The sequence below is a fragment of the Oreochromis aureus genome, linkage group 15, assembly GCF_013358895.1.
Source record: "Oreochromis aureus strain Israel breed Guangdong linkage group 15, ZZ_aureus, whole genome shotgun sequence".
NCBI lineage: Eukaryota > Metazoa > Chordata > Actinopteri > Cichliformes > Cichlidae > Oreochromis > Oreochromis aureus.
This window is the reverse complement of record NC_052956.1, coordinates 14,293,086-14,309,788: the sequence shown is the minus strand read 5'-3', so window position 1 is coordinate 14,309,788 and position 16,703 is coordinate 14,293,086. Positions and strand designations below refer to the sequence as shown.

Genomic DNA, 16,703 nt, shown 5'->3' with positions numbered 1-16,703 from the left:
AAACAAATCTCCTATGGCGTTGTGTCAGCAAGGGCATCCGGCATAAAACCCTGCCAAATCAAGTGTGTGGGGCTATCCTCTGAGGCCAGGGAGCATCCGGAAGTATCTTCTGTGTATAGCTGTCAACTTATCAGTGGCTGTGGATCTGCTGTATGTCAAAGTAGCCTTGGGCAAGATACTGAAGCCTGATTTTCCCCTGATGCATTCACAGGAGTGTGAGAATGTTAGCTAAAAAGCACTTGTGCGAATGTATTTGTGAATGGGTGAATGAAACTTGTAGCAGTGCTGCTGCTCAAATAGAGTAGAATATAACTGCCAGGTCATTTACCATGTATTGCTTAGATGGCACCATGGATGCAGTATCTTGAACTGCCTTCAAGCTAAAACATAAATAAAATGTAGTGATATCAGCATTATTGATAACAGTTCTTCTTCAAGTCAATGATAGGGGCTGTTTGGTAGCTGACACCAAAGTTTTAAGTGTTTAAAACATTAAATACCACACGCTGGCTGACAAGAAATTTCAAAAGGACAGGAAAGTGTCTGTAATTTGTAATGTTGACATGTCAGTCAGTAATGCACAACAGCTTACTGCTTTTGTCAAAAGAGATGGTTTTCTGCACATAAGAAGACATTTCCTCTCTATGTGATTAACAGCAGGGAGCGGAGTAGGACATTAATGGCATTTTCCACTTGTGAGATAAGGGTCCTGGCAGACGGCTGTATTTTCAGCTTCCTGTGAAAATGAGTTGGCCTCGTGCAATGCAATGCGACTGAGATGTGAGAGGAACTGAATGCTAGACATTTAGTGGTGAACGTACGCCCTCTTCATTTTTATTTATTTCTTTGAATATGCTCTGCCATGTCTGAAAAGGACGCATTCAGATGCTATTCTTTGGAATAATTGTAGTTTATTCTACAAGTTGCCAATCTCAGGAGACAATAGTGACAGCAAATACAGGAGAACAAGGAAGGAGGAGGTGATAATGTGGAATTGCGTTTTTATCAATGCTGGACAACAAAATATATAAAAAGTCACCAATTTTCAGGTACAAATGCCTTCAGATGTTTTGAGAAATGGCTTCAGTTTGATGGGTTTTTTTCTCTGCTGACAGCTCCTTTCAAAAATCATGGATTTCACAGCATGCCGATTATATTCTTGAGTGCGGCGTAGAGCAGCCTTGCAGTGAGGGCCATTACTGTTCTGTACCTACTGTCTAATTACACTGTAACATATTTAGTCCACCTCAATTGTCTTAACATGCTGCTCATTTCTAACAATGTTAATGTTATCTGAGGTGAGAAGGGTACGTCCTTTTGTTATGTTCATGTAACACAGAACTTTGAAGTTATGGAAAGTAAGTAATGGTTTAATGTTAGCATCACCTCAGATTGAAGTCTTCTTGTGTTCTTTTTGTGAAGCTTGGCCGTCCAACCATGAAGAACTGCAGCCTGTCAGATGGTATTTGTGTCCTCAGTCAAGCTCAGAACTCTGTGGATGCTTCCTGTCATATTCTGTAGTTTTCTTTGATTGTGTCCACATTCCTAAAAATACTCACTGGGTTTTGTTTATAAATTTCTCTCCGAACGGCGTCGGTCCATTTCACCAAATAGTGCATAAATAAATTACTTGAATGCATCAATGATTAAACACAAAAACACAAAACACTGAGCATTCAGTGGACATAATGTCAGTATTTCTTTTGTTAATTTGGAAATGACCACAAACATTACATGCAGCGGGACCCATGCCAGACATTTTTTTTTTTTTTAAATGATTTCAAACCAGAAACATTCCTATGCCCGTTTCCACCAGATTTATGTAATGAAGCAGTGTGGGGAAAAAAGAAAATTTTACAGTTCAATCGAAAACTTTCTTTGGAGGACACGTAGTTCCAAAGTGTATATGTAATAGGATCTTATCATTAACACGAATGATTACTTTCGGGGAAAATAAAGAGGGCTGGACTTCTCTCAGATGAATCAGTCAGGCAGCAGTTGCCAGTAAAGAATGATAGAGGACGATAAAGATGAGGAAATGGAAAACGATAGGCTAAGAAACTGTCTCATCAGTAGCACATTTTTGCTTGTTTATTCTTCAAGAAGCAATGATGGACCCAACCACAGCACTGTGAGAAATAAATGAAGCAATTATGAAAGGCCAGCTGAGCTCATTATTAATGCTACAGTCACAGCAGGAAACAGTGGTTGGAGACAACAGCACAAACAAAATTATTGCAACTGCAGTGAACTTGTGATCTTGTTGCCCTTGAAATAGTTGATTCAAACACGAGGACCAGGTCTGCAATCCGTTTGAGTTATCTGCCATCTTCAAACCTACTTTGGTGTGTCAAACAGCAATAAAACTCCAATAAGATGTACTCAGTCCACTATCAGTCAAGTTGATGAATATGCCCAATCAGTTTGTAATAATACAGTGATTCACAGAAGATAAGGTTGTTGCTCACCCAAACTCTGAGTGACCAGCTGGTCACCACAACTATTTGTAATTGGTGCTAAAAGCAAAAAAGTTAAATGCAATCACTTGGCAACCACCTGATCTTGGTGGGGCTGAGCCATAAAACATGGTGGACAGAAAGTACAGTCTAAAATAAACAACACAGTTAAAGTTTAGTGGCTGTACAGTACAGTTTCTGCTACAGCCAGTCAACCCAATTGCAAATCCCCACACACCTATTAAAAGAACACATTAGCCCTGTGCCAAGTCTATCATATCTCCTACATGAGTTTTTGAGACCTCGACATCATCAGTGTAATTTTCTTTTAAAAGTCTAAATCCTAACCTCCTCATATATTTTTTGTTTGCTTGGATAAACAAATAAATTACACCCAAAGAGTGGAGAACAGCTAGGACCAGCAAGTATGGTTTCATGATCTTATGAAGAGCCTCAAATACACAATGAAAACAAATACACAAAAAAAAGGTGTTGAAAAAAGCTCTCACTTTATTCCCAATTCATGCTTTCCACAGCCACGTTTTCCCAAGAGTTGTGTGAGTCAGCGTGGCGTAAATTCAGTCATCTGCCCAAATCTATAGGGGTCCACAATGACGCAGTTTGGAGACAAGCTTAAGTAGGCAAGGATGAGATGGTCTGAACATGCGGAGAGGAGGGATGGTGGATATAATGGGCAAAGGATAGTGAATATGGAGGTGCCAGCCAGGAGGAAACGGGACTTCCATGGTCTAGTGAAGGAGGGCATGCAGAGGGTTGGTGTGACAGAGGAGGATGCTAATATTAGGGTGAGATGGAGGCAGACGATCTGCTGTGGTGACCCCTCAAGGTAGAAGCCAAAAGAAAAAGACATAACCATTAACAAATTCTCAGGACTAATTATCATTTAAATTGTTTCTTTTTGCAAGCTTTTTTTAAAATTACATAATGTATCTATAATCTGAATGTATTACTTATGTCTTAAAGAATGTTGCATTCTCAAAGTGGTCTATGGGTGAGGACAGTAACATAATACTGGATGGAGAGCCAGTGTATGCAGGCCCTGGAAGGCATCCATTGCCTGCAGGACTTGAACCACAACCAGTGACATGGAAGGTGGAGGGAAGGGAAGAACCCAGAAATCGAGACCTAAAAGCAGCTTAGTAAACGCTAACCCTTTATATACCCTTTAAATTATCTTAAAAGAATGTAACAAGGAAAAGAAAACCTCTACATCTCTAAATTAGCTGCAGCTTCTTGATTGTGTTTTTACGCTGTGATGTAAACATAAAGACAAGGTATGGAGAAACTGCTGAACCGCAAAGTGGTGCTGAGTGTAGTGCTGCAGGTCAGTCCTTGCAGGGTTAAAGGATGGAAAGTAATGAATAACAAGAAGATCTCGGCTGATCATCTGTGCACTTTCTCCTTGGAAGTGGAGCGGAAGAGTTTACGGTTTGCAGCTGTGAAGGTGTGACTGTGACAGTTATATAATAATTTTCAAAACGGATGAATACACTGCAAGTCACCCCATCCTTACTGTGGTTATGTAACATGTCACTGAAGCCTGCACGGCTGAAAAGTTAGTCGTGATGAAAGGACTGGTGGCAGTCAAATACAGATTCAGGGAGTTTTTGCAACAATACCATGGGTCACATAGACGGTTTATTATTCATTAAACATAATGGATTTGTCTAAAAATGTGAGGCTTTGTCTACATAGGGTGTTTAAAAAGTCTCCATGTACTTATTTTCTGAATACCCATAAAGCCAAATTTGAGATAAAACACAAAGTAGAAACAAAAGTAGGAAAATCTTTGACAACCAAAATGCCAGAAAACAAATTAAGATAGAAAATGATAATTTCTTTTACTTAAACAGGAACTAAAGGTCTTTTTTTTCCTGAAGCTAATGCATTTTGTTTATGATGCATTAAATACATATTTTATTAAAGCCATTCTGCACTGAAGCAACTTTAATATGTAAAATATTTCCTCTTTGGGTTTAAACAAAAAGGCTGTTGTGCTGTTAGGAATTTTCAGCTCAATGAATATCTGCACTGTGACTGTTGAGGGCATCTCATTCATTATTAAATCCCTGGAAGGTACAAAGAACAATGAGTGTTGACTTGCCCTGCAATCTATAACACACCGAATGCTGAATAAATGTAGAAAAACATACATACAGTAGCTGCCCAGGAGGCTGTACCAGAGTGTGTGTAGCAGAGTCTCTTGTTGCTCTAATGCTGGATGATTTGAGCATTTGCTATGACTTACATTTAAGCATATGCACACAGACAGGTGTAGAATTTTTTTATTGCAGAAAAATTGGGTAATATTTTTGGTAAAGTGCTTTCATTTTTCAAAATAAATGAGAGCTTGTCATGCTTAAAACAAAAAAAAAAAAGTCACTATGTGGCGTTGTTAGGGGCACATTTCTCAGCAACTTTATAAAACTTGATGCAAAAGCAAAGAAAAGCAACAAACAACATCTGTCTTCAGAGGGTGGAAAGGGTTTGGTTATGTTTTCATTTAGACAAATCATCTGAAATCGTAAATTATTTAACATCACCGCAGGAGTTTTCCTGCAAACAAACAAAGATTATGTTTACACAGACGGCCATCCTTTAATTGTAAAATAATATTCTGAATGCATTTCCTCACTTCTAAAATATTTACATATTTTTAAATATTTAAAATCCCATGTTGTTTACATTTATGTTTAACTGCTAAAACAATTTTTTTAATGTCTTTCTAAGCGCGTTTCTGTGCTATGGGTGTCATTAGAATAAAAGCATTGTTTATGAAGGTCTATTTCTCAACATACATTTATTCAACTACTACATTTTGTTCGGCCAAAGTAACGCAAACCGAGACATTGGTGTAACCGAATATATATTCCCGAATTGGATGTGATTGGTTGTTGAATGATGCCACTGGCAGTCACAAGGTGAATTTGGTCTCGAAATGGTATATGGTGCTACACCCAGAACCATTGAGTAAGTCAGTCGTGTCGGCGATCGTTCAGACTTGGGTTTGTCACACAATACAGTGCTTACCAGCGACTGTCGATTTTTGATAAACATTCATCTATAACTGCATTGATTTATAATATTACCATACCAGATGGAACTGTATATGCGATTACATCAATATGTATACATACAGTAAAATATGTGAGGATTTGTCTGGACAGAGCCAGAGCTGTTGAATAGAATGCACTGAGTTGAATTATTATGAGGCTCCATGAGCCGGCATTACTGTAACAAAAAAAAAAGGTTCATTGGAGTGAATGGAGATGATGCGACTGTGCAGTCCATTCAATGGCTCTGGCTACATCAAAAATCTCCCTGGACTCAGTCACAGGCAGATTGCTTCCGTCGCCCATAGTTTGCATGGAAAATACTGACTTGTTTACAAACCCTTGTTTATAAAAACAAATAGAGACTGTTTTCCTTCAGTTTCCTTTTGAAATGTCCAGGTTGCAGTGGCAAGGTTGCGGGGTTTTGGGGGTTTTTTTGGAAATGAAAAAATATACCTCCACTGTAACACACACAAAAAATTGTGTTACACATATTTTCAAAAGTGTGTTTTGTTGTGTGGATTTATTGGTAATTAAAATGTGTTAGCAGATTTTTCAAGTGATGATGATTCATCTCAAAAATCATGAGACACTGCTCTCCCATATATAAGCTGCCTTTATAGGTTAAAGGTATCAGTACTGGTATCAACACTACCAGCCCTGTATTTACTTGGTATTGGATCGACACCAATATCATGATTAAAAATTAAAATAATACACCAAAAGCGACAAGACCAAATTTAAGACACTTTACCAGATTATTAAATGAGAGCCGTGTTAATTAAATCATGTTTTATTATAGTTAAAGAAAAAAACATAATGTTAATGTATAGTAACACACAAAGCTGACTGTTCATCACTCGGTTAACAAGAGATGCTGAACAATGTTAACAGGCATATTGCAGTTAATGAGAACATTCCAGTACAAAAAAAGGATGAAATGTGACACTCTGTAAAGTAAAACCACTAAACTAAAATATAATAAGCTAAAGATTATGTAAGAAAACTCTTTCAGAGAGGACTGAAGCAAAAGTGAGCACTGCATAAAGGCCTCAGCTAGCTGAGCCGAGTGCGTTTAGACGGGGCTGGAGCAAAGACTCCATAAGTGCATGAGGTGCAAACTGTGAGGCCATCAGTAAGTGAGGTGGACGCCTGATATTCTCAGTCATGGGTGCTGAATTCAACATTTCTGTGTAGTAAAGCGGGAGGAGTTAATTGGGGTGTATCGCCAACATAATGTGACTCCATTAAAAAAATGGTTCACTGAGATCCAGTGTATGTGAAAGCATGTACGACAGTCCTCTAAGGTGCAGCACTGAGTAATGACTTTCCACTACACGTAAGTGAGCTCGCATGCTCTAATTTAGACTATGAGAATATAGTTGTTCTATATGAAAACATATGACAAGCAACATGTACATAAGATAGTTTGATGCACACGAAGAAACTTTGCAAAAGAAATTCACAGCGCTTTGCAGAGAAGTCTGAATGGGCTGTCAGGGAGGCCTTAGTGGTTGAAGACACTGTCGCAGGTTTGATCCCCAAAATGTTCTTCAGCAAACCTGCTCAATCATTCTCAGTCATTTAAGCACCTACACAGTGGTTTAATCTCATGGATGGAGAAAAGAAAGTAGTTAGCAGAGCAGAAAGTTTGGTTTAAACTTGAACTGTAGACACACAGGAGACACTGAGATCGATTATCTTTTAAACGTTCACTGAAAAAATAGGCTTTCCCTCAATAACACCTACTAGTGTCCAAATATATACAAGCTTTAATTTCACTGAAGTGAGCATACTTCTTACAACCAAAGATTTATTTTGGAAAATGTGGATTTAAGTTGTTTTTTGTTTCAATAAAATATATCTTGGCAGGGATTTTATACAGTTAGTACACCCTACTCACTCTTAAAAGTGTGTCTCACAGTGTATTTTGTCCCTTTTCATACTCAAACATAAAGTTCTGCCTCATGAGCACAGAAAATACTGAGTTCAATATTAAGATACTCGATATTCAGAGGTGCAGAGAGATGCACGTGGTTTTTTTCCCTGTCTTCTAACAGCAATAGTTGCGTAACGAATGCTTCTAAAACAACCATTAGCGTCATTTCTCTGTAACATCAGTAACAATGTTGGCGCCAAACGGTTTGTGCTTAATTAATGGAAGTTAAATACATGGCTGGAGTCTGAAGGATGCATCCGCTTCAGTGCCAGAAAGAGGCAAACGTCTAGAGTCCATCTCTTCAGGATGCAAATAGAGTTCCCTTGGTGTCCACAACTAATCTCGCACCACAGTAGGAGGGCTCTCCCTCACTTCAAGTGGGACTTCATCTAAATGCACAAAGTCCTCTGGGTTTCTAGATGGAACATCTGCGTTTATTGAGTCTTCTGTAGGTGTTGATGCTGTGCAGCCCCGTGGACACTGAGCTGATGCCCGAGTGGCGCTGCAGACTGCACACACAGCCGTTAGAGTGAAGGGGATTGGAAAAAGCCTCTCCCTGCTCCATGTAGGTGTCTGAAGTGGAGAGGTCGCGAGGGATGATCATGGGTATGGAGTACTGCAGCTTCTCTCTACTTTTGTACCAAAGACAGGAGCACATGGACTGGAAATGAAGCACCTCAGCGTAAACGTTACGCAGACCCCGGCTTGCCGCTCCGCCTCCCCCGCTTCCTCCGACCGCACTCCCTCCGCCGACACACCCAGAATGCGTGGAGGAAGGAGAGGCCGGGTCTACGGAGCAGTTGATGTGTCCGCCTGCCTGACCGTTATGGGCCAGTAGAGCCCTCTGTTCAGCATCCCTCTTCTCGTCCTCGGCGTTCATGGTCATGAAGCGCAGCACTACTAAGTTGAGGAACGCTCCAATCACGGCCAGACCTGTCAAGATGTAGATGAAGCTGAAGGCCACGTACTGAGGCTTCTTCTGCAGAGCGTGCTCATTCTGCAGCGCCACATAGTCCCCAAAGCCGATGGTAGTGAGCGTGATGAAGCAGTAGTAGTAGGCGTGAAAGAAACTCCACCCCTCAAAGTGGGAGAATGCCAGTGCGCCCACACATAACGTGCTCATGCAGGATATGAAACCGATGGTCACCATGTTGACCATGGAGACCTCAGTGCACCTCATTCCAAGGCACTTCTTCAGGCGGTGGAGCAGGTACCTGACAAACGTGTTGATCCGCTCACCCACGCTCTGGAACATGACCAAGGTGAGAGGGATGCCCAGGAGGGCGTAAAGCATGCAGAACACCTTCCCTCCATCTGTGCTGGGGGCTGCATGGCCATAACCTGAGGGAAGGAGGGAGAAAGAAGCAGGGTTACTGGGGCAGAACTAATTAAATCTGCAGTGCAGAGGACAGGGGTCTGAGAAGAGAAGGCTGGAGGCAGGAAAGATATGAATGATTTGTATTCTCTGAGCAGCTCTTCTGATGAATTCAAAAACCCTTCATTTCACAGCGGCAGTATGCAATTGGAGATGAGAATGCACAGCGGTGTGGCGGGAAGAGCCGAGTATTGATGTCGCGTACAGGAGAGAGAGAGAGCTTGAATAATTCATTGACAATCGGTGTCCGCAGAGTGGCTTCAACTAATGAGTACATTTGCACCTAATTAGGACTCAACATTTTCCAGATCAAATAAACAGGACACCATAGGGTAGTGTGAACATACTGGTCTTTTTGTTTGTTTCTATAACACCACTTTTTGCCCCACAAAGTATAGAAACTCTTCAGCATTGTGGCCTTTAACAGTCAAAGCCCCCCAAAAAAGTATCTATGGCACAAAGAATATCAAAAAGTGGGAGAAAATTTTCCAGTAATTTATCCCACATAAAACAGAGAGCAGCTGATAAACCACTTACTGTATAAACATACTGTCAGGGAGATGTGTACTCACTGAAATGGCCTGCAAGCACACACTACCTCCTACTTTATGGCCTGACTCAGAGATTTTGTATCCATACAGAGCATGGAGCTCCCAAATTTCAGGATGTATTTTCAGGTTAATTGTCAGCCTTTTGTGTCATAACATCATCTTCTCATTATTATTGCCCAGCAGGATATGACTCCCTTGCAAGCAACATCATTACAGCGTGAAATATGTTCCCAATACGAGGACCTGTTGCGCGCCGGGGCCGAAAGATGACGTCCCCGATAACAACAGGCTAGGCAAGTGGAACGGGCTGACCAATAGTTGAATGTAATTACTCCTGGGTTGATTTAATTCTTTAGGCTCTGGTTCTTTTGCCGTGCTGATCCGTGCATTTGAACCATCTGTCTGTCTGGTGCCAAATATGTTTAAAGCTTTCCCAGTTGTGCCGCCAAAATGAGAGTCATTACGACTGATGGATCTCTCAGGAGAAGGAAAAACCTGACCTGTTCTCCGAGTGCGAGGACATCTTGCTTCTTTGTGGCTTTGCCTATTTTTAATCTCATCCCCACAAAGAAATTTATCACATTTTCCAAAGACAGAGAAATTACCTCTGACTGCAGTCTTTTCTAAGTAAGAGACTGATGACCTTAGGTTGAGCTTAATATCTGCATGGGAGTGCTTTTAAACTTGAATAAAATTAGCATTCCTGGTGCAGCACACATACTATTATTCCATCACTTATTGGTTGGGATGGTTAAATAATTTACTTTTAGATCTTTCAACAGTTTATCCATTAGGCCTGCAATAATTTTTCCAGCTGTTCTCCGGGACTGTTATTTGCTTTCAGCCAATACTTCTAACAAACTGCTTAAACAGTTTAATAATTTGAATTAACGATTTCAAACATTTAATCAGCACTTTCAGCTGTTCATCCATGTTATCTGGCCAGCTATTTATTCAGTACATTTAGCTCTCTATTTCAGCCGTCTATTATGTTAATCTTTTAAAAACTAAGTTTGTAATGTTACCTATTAGAACCATTTTTCTCTTGCTTTCTGTAAGCAATTACAGAGCTAACTAAGCAAACTGGTTGCTGTTTTATAAACCATTTAAAGGACACAACTTAAGTTGTTTATCTTTTAACTCTCTGTTCCAATCACGCTTCGTTCCTATGAGGATATTTAAATCATTCTTTTCACTAACATGTTTCAACCTTACTGCTATACCTCGTCCTGTATGCTGTATTCAGTTCTTACAATATATAGTACTGTTCGAAAGTCTTGAGTCAGCTTTAATTTCTTTACACTTTGCTTCCATGAAGCCAGGCTTTCCTGTCAAGTTTTTCAAAGTTTTTCTTTGCACACTGACTCCTCTTTTTTTTTTTTTTACACATTTTCAGCCCAATATTTGTACCTGTAATAACACAATTTGTTCCCATTGCTTTAGCTGAATCTATGAAAAATGACAACGATAACCCAGTTGATTCCCAAAGAGCTGGCAGAAAAGTACTGTCAGATTTTGATCCACCATGCGGCACTGTGTGGAAAGCATCTGATTGGTAATGGCTTCATTTGTCAAATGGCAATGAACCCAAACACACTGCCAGTGCAGTGGAAGGATCCCTGGATAGAAAAAACACACAACATAACACTATCAGTCATGGATTGGCCTCCCCAAAGCAAAGACCTCAACATTATTGAAGTAGTATGGGATAATTTTGACAAAGAGCAGAACAAAAGGCCGCCATCATCCAGAGAAGAGCTTTGAATCTCCTTCAAGAAGCCTGTTTAACTATTCCTGAAGAGTACTTGAAGACATTAGAAGAACGTTTGCCTAAGAGAGTTCAGGCTGTGTTGATGAATAAAGGTGGTCACACCAAAATATTGACTTTCAAGCTTGTTAGAATTATACAAACTCTGTTTTTGCCATATATACTGTATGTTTGCACACATTCCAATACATTGCTGCACCATCTTTCTACCAAAATGTAATGAAATGAGACGTTTGTACAGTGCAGTAATCAGTCATGTGCATTTGCCATTATTATAACTGACTACTGACTTGCTTTTTCTCCAACAAATGCTGCTAATCAGAAATGCATATGGTCAGTCCATCCCTCTGAACTTCCATCTCAGTGTTACTTTTTATGCATATATATTAAAGTCATAACCTTCTAAGGAAATTTTTCATTATTACTTTCATTTCAGAAGGTGCAGCTCAAACTTACTTCTGCATTTGAAATTATTTATTACTGTCCCCTCAGGCCCTGCACACTGCTAGTAGAAAAGAAAAGAAGAAGAAGTTATTGAAAGTTAACATAATTAGTCACAGTGCAAGAAAAGATGTTGGGGTGAAATCCCTGAGTGTGTTTCTTCCTTTAAAATGTTAGCGACATACAGGGTTTTGTGGCTTTCCCCATAAAAATAAAAAATAACTCCTGATTTAAATGTAGCCACTAGCCTCTTCGAGGTGCTGCAGTATAGCACATGTGCATATGTGATTTCAACAAACTAACCAACCATCAGTCTCAGTGGAAAAGTGTGAAATGTCCAAGCCTGGCAAAGGCGCCATCAGGTCACAGCTTTGACCAGGAGCATGCTTGTTGTTTTTACATTCATAGGGTTGTGCAGGGTAAAATGCATCCCTGTAGGTGAGACTGTGAATGTGCGTTTTGTATCATCCATATGCCGTGAATGACCTTAGCTGTGCCTTGTGCCATCGTGTCACTGTGTGCTCACTCACAGCACTCTGAAAGGTCAGGAGTGTTGTCATAGTGTGGAAGCAACTTTAATATTTTATCTTGTCTGTGATTTTATGTTGTGGGTTTCGTTAATATTGATTTTGATTATTTATATTTTGTACGCACACATCCACACATGTGCAGTAACACTAAGTGCAGTTGTCTTTTTCTGACAACGTTGTATTTTATTCTGTTCTGTTTATTCTTATTCTTATTACCTTATCCTATTCCAGTGTTTTTCTTAATTTTTGCTACTGTAACTTTGCACTGTCCACTTTCTGCTGACACAACAAATTTCCCACATGTGGGACTAATGAAGGTTATCTTATCTTATTCTTTTATTTGCATGCTTTTATTTAAAAAATTAAAATTGTACTACTTCCAACTTGCATCTTCATAATTCAACGAATGACCTACACCTGCTCAGTCACCCGATATAAAAGGAGTCCAGCGCAGTAGTAGCACAGTGGGATCGATACATCACAGAGGGCATCACAGAGACTCACCAGGGTGGGGCCCCAATGGAACAAGGAGGAAGTGGCAAAATGGACTGGGAAATTTGGGACTGACTGGATGTGGAGCTGGACCCAGTTAAAGGCGATTTATAGTGAGGAAAGTGATGAAAAAGTCATTGCTATGATGGCTTCTTGAGCATTTCGTTTACGACTGTGATGCCTGTGGACATGATATTACTTTGGACTGCCAGTTAGCATTGTGTGCTTTTAGTTTTTGTTATTTTAAATGTTCTACCCTTTTTGTTTTTTAAAGTTAAAATGCTTTCTTGGTTTCTGCGTTCTGAGTAGGGTACTCACAAGATTTCGCTTCATGTGACTTCTTTCTCTTTCCTCAAAATATAATTTCAGTTGAAGGGTGGTTGTTCTGACATAATGGACGTGCATATCGCAAATATGCACGTGCAGCAGTCACGTTTGGGATTCCCAAAAGATGGGATCTAAAAATAGGAGCACTGGATGTGCTGCAGAACTCCTTAGGGAGATGACCGTGAAAGGAGTGGCCGAATTTAAATCAGGAAAGATTTTTAAGATTTTTACCTGTAAGTAAAGATAAATGAATGCACTGATTAATCATTCATCATGGAGTAAGCAGAGCAGTGTATGCTCAGGTGAGCACAGAGGTTGAGCTGCAGGCCTGTTTGGAGCTGTCACAAAGAGCATGTGGCCTGTTGAGACAGGGGATGACCAGAGTGACAGTGGCACTCGTCACCGGCACACACGGGAGCTGGAGGCAACAACGCCAGCAGTCCTATCACCATGTGAGAGAGTGAAGAGTCGCACATGACAAAATCATCTTCAGAAAGGCCCCCAAACAGTGACAAAGTTATCATGAGACAGGATGTCTCCACGGCTTGTGCTGGCACGCAGGGGAAGGCAGCAGGGCTGTTCGCTCTGTTTGCATGGATTACAGTGACTGGCAGAGGAAAGGTGCAGCCTCATCCGTCACAAAACAATAGAAGATAAAGAGGTTTTGTTTGAACAACCCCTGACTGTCTGAAACTGAAGTATTAATCCAGAAAAGATCTAGTTTCAATTTGGCAGTGTCGTTATGAAGAAATTGCCACAACTGTTTGTGCATATTTGATGGATTGATCATGGGGGAGGTGGGACACTAATCCCCCGCTAAAATTATCTCAGATTCTCAATTTGTGTTGGGAATGTTGCATGATAGAAAACCAGCACCGAAGGCTTTTGCCGTATCCCGAGGCTGATTGTCTCGTAACCCAATTCCTGTAATTATCATGTGAAAGAAAATCTGAAAATTGCATAACTGTGGAAGGAGATAAGAGTTTTCTAAATACTTATTTGGCACGGGAGGCTAATGAATTTCAGCAGAACACAGGTGCACCATACACTCAGACCCTCCTCGCTGCTGCCTCTGATTGCAGAATCAGGATTTACAGCCAGTCGCTTAAGCTAATGCCTCTAGCAACAGGTTAGTGCTAATTTAAATGCTCCAAAACAAATCATTCTGCAGAGCGAAATATTCCCCGGTGATAGCCTTGCCAACATTTTCTAATTTGGAGGTTTCATTTCAAGATTTCAATCCTGGCCTGAAATACTTTTTTTTTTACCCTGTAATTCATTTCACAGTTTTTAATCCTCCCGTATTCACTTTAGCAGATGGGAACACAGCTTTATTCAGTGCTGTGCCATATTAACCCTCAATCAGATTTTCCAAATTAAATGTTTGATATCTTCCAACACTGCTCATCTGTAGCAATGCAAATGCAAAACTGGTGCTGGTTGTCATATCCCATTTCTGACTCTAGTTTGCCTTTACAGATAACAATTCAGTGTATACAGTTCCTTCCTGCTTCTTAAACAAAACATTAACCGCATTCCCAACTCCATCTAAAGTCTTCATTACGCTGATTAATTAGGCAGGGGTAAAAACGGGCTTTGAAAATACATCAAAGAATGGCATAAATGCAGCTCCCAGGGCTCCAGTTCTCTGTCACTCAATTAAATTTTCATTGATTACCAGGCACAATTTGTTCTCGCCAGCAAGACGAGGAGCACAACCTATTCATCAGCTCACCTAATGGGAAGGGATTCTCAAAGAGGTGGTGCATTTATCAGGGGCTCTTTGTCAGTAATTTGTAAGGATAGGCTGCATGCAACTAGTCCACAGCATTCACCACAGAGGTAAAGTGTCTTCACAAAAATCAAATACAACCATATATGTAAAAAGATGCAGGATATGGAGTCTTTTACTTAGATGCTGGTGGCAGCACTACACTCTCTAGGGTAGGCGACTGATGATAACGTCCTTAAACATCTCTGTATCCTGAAGCCCAGGCAGCACCAAGCTTGGTAGTGCACTCATCAGTCTCTCTCTCTCTCTCTCTGTGTATGTGTGTGTATGGTTTCATACAAGACTGAGGGACAAAGGTGAAACGAGTGGAGGACTTGGTTTTCTTTTCTTTGTATTATTGAATAAATTAGAAGCACTCAGTGTGAGGAAATGATGCTGTTTGGTGGGTAGCATGTTAAGGTGTTTTAGAGGCATGTGAAGCATTTGAATGGTCTATTTAATAACTGTGATGAGAATTATTTCAGATTTTAAGCTAATATTTTGACAAAATTAGCATATTATCCTATTTACTGTGTGGCATAAAAGATTGTTATCTAAAAAGTTACTTAAGTAAAATTTAAAATAGCTCTTTAGTAAAATGTGTAACAATAAATAAACAAAGGCCAGAAACCAAAATAAAACATTAATGTCTGTCATGTGAAAGACGATGTCATTCACAGACTGTGAGCCATATGTACACAGAGGCTGCTACGGTGCAGGATTTGTGCCTATCCAATTTTTAGTATTACAACAGCAGTTCACTTCCTGCCAGGGTATATTGTCATAGTAACTTATGCTGCAGACCTTATCTGCTCTAGATGCGGTCACACTCTCGATTAGAAATCAGCAGGTATGAAATCGCTGCCTACTGACCAATCAGGTCTCTGGAAAATGGCATCACTGATCCTGAAAGACCCATCAAGGGCATCTAAAAGTCTTTGTGCTTCCCAGAACAGGTTCAGTAATAAATATAAGTTATTAGTCGCAACTTTATTGCCTGACTGTTTTTTTTCTTCTTGTTGGTTCCAAACAGTTTCACAACAATTTGTTGTGTTCTACACATGATCTGGTCTGCAACCACCTGGCAGCCACCCATCATGAGAGTTGTGAGCAGAGATGGGCAGTAACGCGTTACTGTAATCCGATTACTTTGTTCAAGTAATGAGTAATGTAAGGGATTAATATTGTAAAAAAAAAAAAAGTAATTAGATTATTGTTACTTTCCCGTAAGCATGCTGCGTTACTGTGTTACTAAAGCAGCGATTTGTGCTTTTTGACCTAGTATTGAATTTGCATTTACATTAACCCTAAATTTTAATTCTGTCTTTTATATTTATTCATTACTCTCAGGTTATGAAACTCTAGCGAGGCTGCAGGTAAAATAATAAAAGCTGCTGATCTGGCTGCAGCAGCTGTGTGTATGTTTAACTTTTTCATATTTTTTACTATTATATTTCTCTATTTTAAAATCATTTGTGAAATTTAGCTGCTCTGCTACCAACAGACCCGCCCATGTTTGTGATTGGTCAGATTCTGCCAACACGATCCCTTTTTAGATTGTCTTCTGTCATCTCGGTTCTCTTTCACCCCGCAAAAAGAAAAATGATTACTAGGGTTTCCAAAATTACTTCTTAAAGATGAGGTGTGGTTATGTAACTGTAGACAAAATTAAAGATTTTTTTTAATTAATTTTTGGGGGGAACAAGAGGCTGAGAGGAAACACTCACAATGTAACACCAGAGCCTTACAGTATTTATACAACATGTGCATTTTGGAAGGAGTTTTCCACTAACATGCTGTAAATATAAAGACTAACATGCTAAACACAGCAGATGCTCAGAGGGCTAGTTACAAGTATGATATCCTGACATGCCTTGCATTACTCTAGCCCCGCCCACCTCGTGTGTCATGTTGCACCATAAAAGGCTGAGTAGTTTGACACCCAGCCCATGAGTCCTGGGGGGAGGAAGTGCCTCTTA

The 16,703-nt window shown here is 40.0% G+C and overlaps 1 protein-coding gene across 1 annotated transcript in view; it reads right to left on the bottom strand.

Moving 5' to 3' along the window:
* Nucleotides 1-6,265: 6,265 nt before the first annotated feature.
* Nucleotides 6,266-16,703, bottom strand: part of kcnk3a (potassium channel, subfamily K, member 3a) — a 49,889-nt gene continuing 39,451 nt past the window's right edge. The window contains exon 2 of the mRNA XM_031730250.2: nucleotides 6,266-8,810. Coding sequence (XP_031586110.2) covers nucleotides 7,885-8,810 — 926 coding nt within the window. The 3' untranslated portion in view covers nucleotides 6,266-7,884. The remainder of the gene's footprint in view (nucleotides 8,811-16,703) is intronic.